General features: G+C 52.7%; 1 protein-coding gene across 1 annotated transcript in view; it reads right to left on the bottom strand.

The window, feature by feature from the left end:
* LOC104623972 (phosphofurin acidic cluster sorting protein 1-like) overlaps nt 1–11,263 on the bottom strand; it is a gene marked incomplete at its 5' end in the record, with an annotated part of 21,977 nt that overhangs the window by 2,395 nt on the left and 8,319 nt on the right. The window contains 14 exon segments of the mRNA XM_010291214.1: nt 1–70; nt 162–316; nt 633–739; nt 2,139–2,243; nt 2,368–2,500; nt 2,624–2,754; nt 3,043–3,114; nt 3,434–3,527; nt 7,574–7,725; nt 8,363–8,422; nt 9,228–9,308; nt 10,331–10,422; nt 10,580–10,742; nt 10,933–11,058. The exon segment at nt 1–70 is cut by the window's left edge and continues 35 nt beyond it. Coding sequence (XP_010289516.1) covers nt 1–70; nt 162–316; nt 633–739; nt 2,139–2,243; nt 2,368–2,500; nt 2,624–2,754; nt 3,043–3,114; nt 3,434–3,527; nt 7,574–7,725; nt 8,363–8,422; nt 9,228–9,308; nt 10,331–10,422; nt 10,580–10,742; nt 10,933–11,058 — 1,541 coding nt within the window.

Here is an 11,263-nt window from a genome sequence, read left to right as displayed (position 1 = left end):
GCCGTGTCCAGGAAGAGAGTGCTGTATTTGTTATCCACTGAGGCCAGGTACTTGGCCAGAGGGTGAGAGCCTGCAGATGAAAAGGATGACATTGGCTCCAGGCAGGGGAACCCAGGGTGGTAGACAAGGACAACCCTGGGCCCGGGCTCATGGCAGCTCACCCAGTGGCACAAGCAGGAAACGAAGGTAGTTGAGCCAGTCGGGTGTCTTGCTGGCCAGCTGCTCCACAAAGAAACGGAGGACAACACTCAGGTAGCTCTGATCTCCTGCCACCACCACCTTCACTGGGGGAGGCATGTGGGAGTTACAGTTACAGCTGCCAACGAAAGAGAAAAGGAGACCATGAGGGATGAGCAGTGGCTGAGCAGGTGGGTCAGGCAGCAGGGTATGTGCCCTACCAGGCCAGCTGACCCAGCATCAGAAACCCATTGCTGACAATTTCCAGCTCGCTGAGCACTGCTGTGGGCACAACCAGCACTGGGATACCCCGCTTTCCCCAGGGCCTATACCTGCTCCTGTAGTTGTGTCCACAATCCCAAAGGGTCCTAATGAGCCCTGGGGGAGCCAGGGCCCTTCCCAGCCCTTCTCTGCAGTCACCGGGAACTGCCAGGCTGAGCCCAAGCTGTACTCACTATCGCTGGATGCGGGAGACAGTGGTGTTGAAGGCTGCCTGGATGTCCGCCACGGAGCAGGTGGATACGACCAACTGCTTGTGCGCCTGGAGCTGCTCACTCACGTACTGCCAATGCAGAGAGCTCGGGTTAAGGCACCCTGGGGGGCCATGGCTGTGCTGGCCAGCACCAGCGCACACCTGCCCTGGCCCCTGTGCCCCCCAAGATAGAGCTGGGGCCCCTGTCCCCACACATGCTGTGAGGAGGCTGAAACCATCAGGTCACCTCTGGCTGCATGCCCAAGCATCCCCATTCCTCCCAGCTCTTGCTCCAGAGGGCTGACTGCCCCAGTCCCCTGCTCTCACCTTTGAGCACAGCACTTACCACCCTGCAATGACAAGGGCAAAACTGGCCCAAGAACCAGGCTGCGCTCCTTCAGATAAAGGGTTTGGTCCAGGGACCCTCTGATTTAAATCCTGCCATCCCACAGCAGGGCCCAGCTCTAGGCTCAGCCCCCCTTTGCTCATTCCCTTCTCTCGCTTTCTCCCATTGTGGCACTCAAAAATCTTTCTGTGCCCTTCAGGTGCCGGCATGCAGCTGAACAGTGGTAAAATAGGCAGTCGTACTAAACAAGGGGGCTTAGAAGATGCCATGACAGGGTCTGGGAATGGGCTTTGCTCCTTTTTCCCGATCAGGACAAGAGCTAGAGCAGGAATACACCAGGAATACAGTGTGGCTTGGGTCAGGACTCCACTGCCTCTCACTGCGAAGCCCTTTCTTCTACTGCAAACCCTGCCTTGTTTCTCCAGCACTGTTTCTGGATGTCAGATGTAGCTGCAGGATCCCAAAGGGGTCTCACTAGTGCTTTATATAACTGCTCTTTGCATGTTTGCACACACATACATGGCCCTGCTCACCTTCAGCAGTCAACTCCTCCAGGCATGGAGGAGGCAGGTGCTCAATCAAGGGCTGGGCCCATCCTCAGTGGACATGATGGTGATCAGCATGAGGCAGGAAGGCCTCACGTGCTTCCCTGCCCAGAGACCCCAGCTCTGACAATGTAGTTAACGCTCCCTGGGAGCAGCGGGCTATGCTCTCCCATCTCTGAGTGAGAAATGGCACCTCTGCTGCTTCCCAGGGCTTGGTGCCAGCATAGGGAGTCTGGCCCCTCTGCCAGGGCATCCAACAAAGCTCTGACCAGTGTGGTCACTGGGAGCCAAGACTAAGCAGTGAGGGTACAAGGCATAGCCCATTAACCAGCCTTTCTGGGACAGCTCAGGGCATTGTACTTTGAGAATGCAGAAATGCTGGTGTGTGGCACATGACAGCAGAGATACACCAGACTCTTGTGTTTGTACCTCAGCACTGTGCAAATGCACTGTCTCCCCAAAGGAATGGCCACGCTGGGGGACAGAAGGGCACAGCTGGTGCCAGTTTCCCTAGGACACCCTGCCGTGGTTAGGAGAATCCCCTGGGAGCCTGCTTACAGCTCCCCCCATGCATCCAGCTCCCATCATACCTACTCACCTGCCCCTGCCACTCAGCAACATTCACCAGCACAATGCTCTCAGGGAGCTGCTCATCTGAGACCAGGATCTGGTTCAGCTGATCATAAACAGACTTTCGGGGCACCTATGACAGCATCACCATGAAAGTTAATCTCAGCTAGCCACCCTGGCCACTCTGCCCATGGCTGAAGGCCTGGCGAGGCTCTTGAGTGAGAAGCCTTGAGGTGAGGCAGCTTCCAGGGCCTCACCTGGGTGCTGTGCCATGAGTCTGGAGAGCTCTCACTGTCCAGGCTGCTGGCGCGGCCACCCTGTCCCTTTGAGCTCTGCCGGTCCTTCACAGAGGTGCTGCGGGGACGCCATAACTGCTTGCTCTCTGCCTTGCTGTGAGAGAGAAGCAGGAGAGGCAACACTGTTGAGGAAATCCCATCTCCACCAACCCCCACTCACTCCAGGGAGCCAACATGAGCCCTCTCAGCTCTGGCATGGGGCACGGACCCGCCTTACCTGGGGGACACAGCACTGGGGAGCTCGGCCTTGGTCCCAGGGCCCAGCTGGGCCAGCCTGTCCACACTGCCCTCCCTTGTGGCAGCCTCTGCAGGGGTCAGCCGTGAACATGGCTCCTCTGCGGCCAGCTCCTGAGGGCAACACACAAGTCACTTTGCACACACCGCTCTCCCTGCCCTGCTCCCTGCACCCATGGGTGCCCCCATCCAGGATAGGCCTGGTGGCCCTGCTGGAGAGACAAGGCTGCAGGGCCTCGAGGGGGCTGGGCTGCATCTCCTGCAGACATAACCCTCCTTCCACTCTTCCTGCTCTCCAGCCCAATCTACTTGTCCCCCCATCCCTGCTCTCAGGCTGGTGGGCACCAAGGTGAGGCCTGAGGGAGGTCCAGCCCCACTCCGCATCCCATAGCCTGGACTTACCACTGCAGGGACCTCCACTCCTGGCTCTTCCTGTGGTCGCAGCACTCCTGGCTTCCGCTTGTCTGTCTCACCCTGGGGGACAGGGAGTGGGATCAGAGCAGGATGGAGTGCCCTGAGTGGGGCGGCTGTCAGTGACCCATGCCTGGCCTCACAGAACACATGCTCCCACAGGGGAGCATGGCATCCCCCTGGGACCAGCCCCAGAGGACGCCCCCCATGGCTACCTGTCTGCCTGCACTGGGAAAAAGAAGAGGAAGGAAGGGAAGGAGCAGCCCCAGGCAGGTGCTGCCAGGTGCTGTGGTCTCACAGGGAGCTGCAGCCAGTGTGGGGATGCTGGGCTGGCTGGGGAGGGAAGGGGGCAAGAGGTGGTGGTGGTGGTGGTGTAACTCACAGGGCTGCCCGACTCTTGATCCTGCCCTTTCTGGCTGTGCAGACTGCCGATCTCAGTCTGGGAACCAGAATGAGAGACTCCCTCAAAGAAACGCCTGCAGAGAAACAGACAGACGAACGGATGGACAGACAGACAGATGGGAGAGAAAAAGGCGGGAATAAGAGAGGAACAAAGTCACCATGATCCCAGCACATCCCACTGGCCTGTCCCAAGCATGGAGCACTATGGAGAGGTCCCCAGTGGGACACAGGGCCAGACACGCAAGTATCTGAGCAACTCTCAGCCTAGGAGCAGGCCTGCCAGCCCCACATACCATGGTCTGCTGCAACAATGCTGCATGCAGGGACAGAATGGGGCTACCCCAGGCCAACAGGGCCAAACCTGTGACCCTAGTGAGTTAGAGGCAGGGTCCCTGTCTCCTAGCCAGCAGTGACTTCTCTCTCAGGTGATCCCCTACAACTGCAGTGCAAGGTGAGGAACTGCCACTTTGCTCCATCTCACTGGTATTTGGTCTCTGTCAACACCACAACTCCAATGTGCTGCTGAGCCTCTCTTCCCCTCTGCACTACCATGGCTTCCACAGATTTCTGCTGCCTTTCCCTTCTGCTCCCCGCTTTCCAAGGTGGGCTCCTTGCTGCTGATCACTGCTACTGCTGCACACTTCCAGCAGCAGCTACCATCTTCCAATTCTGCTTTCCCCTTTCCGAAGGCTCTGAAGACCACAGTCTTGCACATAGAACCACGCCACAGATAGCGCAGCAGCACAGCAATGTCCTGTTTTGCTCCCCAGCACTTAAATTTGCCTTTTTTTTAGCTCTGGTAGAGCTGCACAGTGTAATTCTGAGGCCCTGTTCCCAAGTCACAATGGTCAACACAGGAACTCACTTAGGGCAGCAGGACTGTTTCTTGCCACCAGTGTGAGCTTCCACCTTTGTTTCCCCTTTTTCCATCCATCATTTATTTGCCAAGGACCTTCTCCACATCCTGTGGGCTGTTCAAAGACCAGTCTTTAGGAAACAAGCAGGCTCTATCACTGGACTTCACCTGTCATCTTTCCTAGTACTTTTGCAGCAACTGCAGCCCATTTGCAATGTGTGGCTTTCCTGCAGGAGATCCGAGTCCGTGTCCCTCTAAGCTGCATGTATATTTTTTCACTGACTCCCAGGAAAAATCTCTCCTGATTCGCCTGGTGTGCAGATGGAGATACCAGGTTTTCAGGCCACAGAGGTGTAGGATATAGAACAGTTCTTCTGTCAGGACTCTGACAGAGTTTCCATTGTTTTCTATTGTCCTCATCTGGATATATCTGCAGCTTTCTGCAGGATATCTACAAACCTCTGAACATCCTGGCTGCTCCTTTTACTCTCCTTTTAATGTGTTTCCTCATTTGTATACATCACACTGTGCTGCCAGGCACAACAGTGTTTGTCAGGTTCTTTGCTTTTACTGCTCCTACAAAGACATTTCATCTCAGTAAATAACGGTCCCCACCACAGAGCAGCTCTTCAGCAGCAGTGTTTATACACTGGCTGGGAGGAGTCAAGGCTCAATTTTCTTCTCACTGGCCCTGTGACTAGCTGCTTCACGACATGTTCATTTACCAAAGCCATGGGTTTACAGTTGGCATTGTGCCCTGGTGGGACATTTTCTCCAGGTCACACAGAGATAAATGATGTCTCCTGTTATTAGCATAATTCTGCTCTCTCCACTTCTCCAATCTCTGCTATAGGATCTCAGGCATTGTCACCACCCTGTATAGTCACTGCTCTACATTCGCCTTTTTTCAGCCAGCAATTTCAATCCATATGTTAATAACTTGAGTCAAACCAAAGAAATATGTGTTTTCTAATAATTCACTCCCCAATCAGCAGCATCTCTCCCACACATATCTGTAGTGTCCCAGTAATCCCACCAGAATGTGACATGCCACTGACACCTCAAAAAGCTATCTATCTTCATTCCCTCCTTTTTCTTAGACATTGGATGTGTCTAGATTGTATACACTTGGTGTGGCTTTCAATACCTCATTTAAATGGGAATGTCTCCCCCTTTGCCATGGAAGCTGTGTCTGTTCCTGCCCTCTCTCACGTGCTTTTCAGAAATTTCAGAAATTCAGAAGCTTTCATCCCTAAAGGATGTGTCACACTGAGCAGCGTTCTGCAATTCTCAGTTTTCCCTTTTCCACAGTTTAAAGGCTCTCCTATAGGCATGATTGAGTCTGAGTCTCAGCAGGTTGAGATTTAGGTAAATCCCAGCCCTTCTGCACAGCCTCCTTCTGTTTTCAATGAATAAGCCCTCTCTCCCCAATCCACTTTTCCAGTCACCTATGGAGACATTTGCTCCTTCACCTCTGATCTTCAATCAAAGTCTCTGACTGTTGAGGTCTTACCTAAGAGCTTCAGTTCTAGCTCCGGTTTCGCCCCAGTACAGGAGCAGCCTACAGCTGCGTGGCCTTCTTGGCTGATCAAAAGGATGGCTATCTGCTCCCAACACCACTGGCCCAGTCCAGGGCACCGGTCACTGCTCACCCTGAAGGACTACCTTAAAGCCCTTGCTCCACAGAGACCTTCACAGTGTCTAGCAAGGCTGTCTATGACAATAAATAAATCCAACGTGAGGATCACATCTTGAATTTACACGTTGGGCTGGAAGGTCATCACCAGCTGAGAAGGCTATGAACCATACAGTCTACGCTAAAGACCTTGGCAGTTGGCTCCCACATCTCCTTAGAAAAAGTACAGACCCAGTAATGTGAATTCAAGGGGATACACACTCAGCACTGACAGAAACTGAGGCACTAGAGAGCAAACCAAGCTAGGGGCACTTTGTGAACAGGCTGAAAAACAGCCCAGGGCCCAATAGGCTGTCCCACCAGAGACACCAGCAAACACCCAAGGAAGACTGTAATGGCAGGTACAAGCACAGAGCAGCACTTACTCTAGGATGCTCTCCCAGTGACCAGATGCTTGCAAGTAGGCACTTGCAGAGCCAGAGTGGGGTCTTACATTTAAATACTCTCAATAGACTCCTCTTACAGTTTACATAGTTTTACATAGTGTACATACATAAGCCGTTATCTGACCACAAAAAGACTTTCCTTTTTCTCCCACAGCACCTTTGTTTCTTTAAAGCCTTTGATGAGAGACCATGTGAAACTTGGAGTCCAAGCAGACCACCTAAGCAACTCCCCCTTGCCCATGCACTTGCTGTTGCCTTCACAACAACTTATGGGTTTGTGGAAGACATGACTTCTGTCATGTTCCTGTTCCTTCTCCAGTGTCCCATGGGTTCCTAAATCCAGCAGATTTAATTTCAAACAGTTTGCCTGTGGCAGACAAAGTCTGCTACGCCTGCTAAGTATATTCAGCAGGGATTCCAGCTAATCCACATTATATTTAAATACCAAACTATAGAGACAATAACGACAAGTAATAGAAGAGACCCAGCGCACTGTGAGGCAGCCAAATAGAAAGACAATAAAAGGCAACTTTCTCACAAAAAGACAGCATGGAAACAGAACAGCCCTGAGCAGAGAGGCCAGGTGAACACAGAACACATGAGAGAAAAGCCTGGTTTCACTGTATGGTCCACTGGAGACCTCTGTGCCAAGCCAGGAATGCTTGGCAGAGCAAGTCAAGCGACCGGGTGCCTGAGGAATGGGGTGAGGAACATCGCTGATGGTTGCTAGTCACGTGTTTCCACAAAGGGTAGGAACGCAGCATGCAGATCTCTCAGGGACACAAGGACTGGCCCAAGCAGTCACAAAGTGCTCAAAAGCCAGCTATGCTTCAGTGTGGAGAGCCCTGAGAATGCCAGGACTGTCAGGAGAAAGATGAGAGCAAGGAACAGCAGGGACTTAGATCAAGTAGGCACTCTTCCAGCAGATCAGTAAGTGTTAGATGCTGGACTGGCAGGAAATTAAATGAGACTAAATGTGAAGGAAGCCAGTTTTAACGGGCAATTTTGAGTTTATTAAGCAGGATATGCAAGTGAGGATCTCAGTGGTGCCAATAGAAGATGGTAATGGGAGTGGAGACATGACAATGCCTGCATCAGCCCAAGCAACAGAGAAGTGTCAGAGGGCATTCCTTCAGGTCCCACAGACTGTACTGTTGGTCTGTGACTCCCTGTAACCCTTACCTCAGGGTGGGCTTGGGTGTGCTGTGCACACTCTCATTGTCCTCAATCTCCGGGCCACTGTCACTGTTATTGCACTCTTCCAGGCTATCATAGAGCAAGCCCAGGTCTTCCTCCACCTCCTGGGTCTGGTCTACAGGGTCAGAGTCCAGGACCTGTGGGACCAAGCCCAGAGGGCAATGAAGAGATATGGAGTTACCTGCATCCCAGGCCAGGCACATACAAGTTTTCTCCCAGCCATGAGGCACATCATTGCACTGTTCCCACCTCACGGAGCCAAATCCAGCCTGTGGAAAAAGCAAGTGACAGTCATTGGGCCAAATGGGGGTGCCATGAGCATGACATCCAAAGGAGTCTTCAGACATCCATCATACTGGGAGTTAAGACACCTGGGACAACTTGCACTGGATGTGCCACACACTCAGTGCAGGCTCCCAGCCAAGGCCAGCTACCCCCAGGCTGATATTAGCCTGCTCTCATTTATGAACAGGATCATCCTTGCAATGCCAGCTCCTGGGACAGGGCCAGTGTATGACAGCACCCTTCTTCCCCAGCCCCTCCCCAACAGGAAGGTGTTTTTGATTTGAGCATGAGGCTCAGAGCTACCTTCCTGAGGCAGAAGACTTTGGAAAAGCCAAGCTCCAGCCTGTGCCGTTTCTCACACCACCTTTGGTAACACCCCTGAGCACCTGGAGCTCATGTCTTGTGGTCCCAGTGAGTGGGAACCAGCACTCTGACAACTACACATCTGCAGGAGACACTGCCAGGTGGGGCAGCCTTCCTGCTTCTTACCTCCTCCGTCACTTTAAACCTCTTCAGCAAAGCCACAAATTTCTGCTTGAAGTTTGGTTGCTAAAACAAAACAAGGGAAGAAAAAAGATCAGCAAAACTACCAAACCAGGTTCCAAGGTGACTAATGTACAGCCCATGGTTGCTTTAACATGCTGTCAGCTCCTTTCTGGGTCCACAGGCCCAAGGTCAGCTATGAGCTCCCTTGCTCTTTAAAATTACTGTAGAATTTGGACTAAATCTGGACTCTGCAAGAAGCTGCTGTATCTGGGCATGAGGGAGGGTGCAAGGACTCAGGCTCCCTCTACTACAGGCTGGAATAGCACTTTCTTTCCATTTAAATCCCCTTTCTCCCCAGACCATCTGGTTGAGGAATGCTGACTTCAAGCAAGAAAAGATAGGGAACAAACTCAGGAAGAAGGTGCCCAGGGACCTGCAGGGCTGAAGCAGATGAGGACTAGGAGATATTTGGAGAGTGGAAGGCTGGCAGGGCAGTTCCCCCCTTCTGCTGACAGGCAGAGGAGCTGCTAATGGCTCACCCTTCCTTATGCCAACCTTCCTCTTCCTCAGGGAGGGCAAGAGAAGAACCATGTCACAGCAGCAAGTCAAAACTGTGTTGCACACAGATCATCATTGAAAGGAAGCCAGGCTAAACACAGTACAGACCATGAGCTGGGGTACAACTCTGAGAAACAAGCTAACTCATTAATGGCAAGAGGTTTGCCCCTTCTTCTCAGAGCCAAGGGCTGTCTCCCCTGCACTTCACCAGTGCCAGCATCCCCCATCCAGACCCTCCTCACTCCCTTCAGCGAGGGGAGGAATTGAATCCCTTTCACCCCTTTGATCACATTGTAAATGCTGATGTTACTCTGGTCATTGATGTGGTTCGGATCATTTTCCTCCTAGCCTTCTTGGTTTTCCTCAAGTCATCCTCTTCATCAAACAGATCCTGCAGGCAAAAGGTCACAGCACATCAGAGCAACACAGAGTGCAGGGAGCAGCATCTCCTAGAAGTTCCCTTGCCCCATGTTTGCACCCTGTTTTGAAAAGCTCTGCTCCATTCTGCTCCCAGAGTCTTGCTTCTCACTTCTTCCACCTCTCTCCATGCAGCTCATGCTCCCTCCTTAGCACTATCCCCCCAACAGACCCTCTTCCCCAGTGCCTTTGCCCCCACGCCACTCCAGGGGCACATGTACCAGCAAGATTCAGAGGAGAGACAGCAGCTTTCTGCAACAGTCCTTGTAACAGTCTAAAACTCTTCTCTCTGCACTCACCAGCCTCCCCATGACCCATATGTTTTTCTCCTGGTCTCCCCTCTCCAGGGTTAGCTCAGAGGGTGCAGCACCTGAGCTCACAAAGTGTTCTTCCAAGGATCAGCCTCAACGATACACATAGCTCCCAGGGATACGAGGCCCTGATGTGTTAACCAAGCAGGATGGGACAGGTAATGTGGAGGACCCTGAACAGGGGTTTGTCCCTGTCCTTGATCAGCATGCTATGGCAAGTCCTTTTTGGCCTTGACTGTAGGCACCACAACAAGAGGACAGCAAACAGCAGTGGCACAGCTCATCACAGGGTTGGGATGGGTCAGCCACCTCTAAATATTTTCAGACCCAGACTGTACTTCTTCCTAAAAGCTCTGTTCTCTCTCAAAGAGGGCATTGTCTGTCCTGTTGCAGGGAGACAGGAAAGAATCATAGTGCAAGGTGGAGTTGTCTTGCTGCAGACAAGACAGCTCCAAGGACACATGGGTGATACATATGGCTCTCCAAAGTCCCTTGCCCCACCATGGACTTGACAGCAGCACACAGTTCTTCCTGCTGTCAGATATTGTGGCTCTCTGCCCTCTGAAACCATGACAAATGTTTAAAAGGGAGATGAGAGGACTCAGGGTGATAAAGACTCTCAACCCCTGACTCTTGCCCCAGAAGTGGGACCAGGACATAAGCCACTCTGCCACACCTCCCTTACCTGACCCTGCACAGCATCATCACTGGCTTCCTGCTCTGAGGAGAAGCTGTCATCCTCTTCTTCAGAGTAGTTATCAATGTCTGGAGAGCGATCTGAAAGCAGACGGTATAGACGCCACAGCTAAACACGATGCCTGTCATGGCTCCAGTGAAATGATTGGTATTGCTGGCAGGCGCTTGGGGACACACTCCGTTACCCATGTCCTGTCCCAAATGCTTGCCTTCAGGTCTGTCATGAGCACTAACACACCTGAAGCTTTGATTTTAGGACCTGAGGGGACGCTCCCATCCTCATGGTCAATGGGCTGACTGGACAAAGAATAGATGCTGATTTCAGCCACTCGGATGTTCACATCCTTCATGTTGCTGTGGAGGCCCAGAAGCTGCCCACCATCCGTCGGGTGCTGCATCACCTATAGGCAGACAGACAAGCCCCCTGCCAGGGTGACACAATGGCAGCTGGCAGACCACCCCCTCTGTCATAGTTAGGCAACAAGCCAGAGCACTCACAGCACTGAGCACCTGCCAGCCAGCCCAGCTCCTTTCCCAGCACTGGCACAGGGTGGCCATGCAAAGCTCTGCTCTGTTCCCAGCACCCTGTACCTCAGCCATGTTAATGATGCCCACTGCAAGGGTCTTGTAGCCCAGGATCGTGCGGTTCTTGTATCTCTTCCTCCGCTGCAACATGATCTGCAGTTTGTTGCCATCTCTCTTGAGGAAGTGTGGGTACTGGGAAAGGGAAGCACAAGGAAGATGGCAGCATGAGGGCAGGGCTCAGCATGACACACAGGTAGGAAACTCATCCTCAGTGCTGATGGATCAGGATCTGACCTGCTGGGCTTTGAGGTGCCCCTCAAAGGCTACCTGCACTCCGCATCATCCTCCAATCCACATTGCCCAGCAAAACAACCCCTGGAGCAATGGAGCAGCTGGC

The sequence above is a fragment of the Phaethon lepturus genome, unplaced genomic scaffold (genome assembly GCF_000687285.1).
Source record: "Phaethon lepturus isolate BGI_N335 unplaced genomic scaffold, ASM68728v1 scaffold7957, whole genome shotgun sequence".
Lineage (NCBI taxonomy): Eukaryota > Metazoa > Chordata > Aves > Phaethontiformes > Phaethontidae > Phaethon > Phaethon lepturus.
This window is presented reverse-complemented; position numbering and strand designations above follow the sequence as displayed.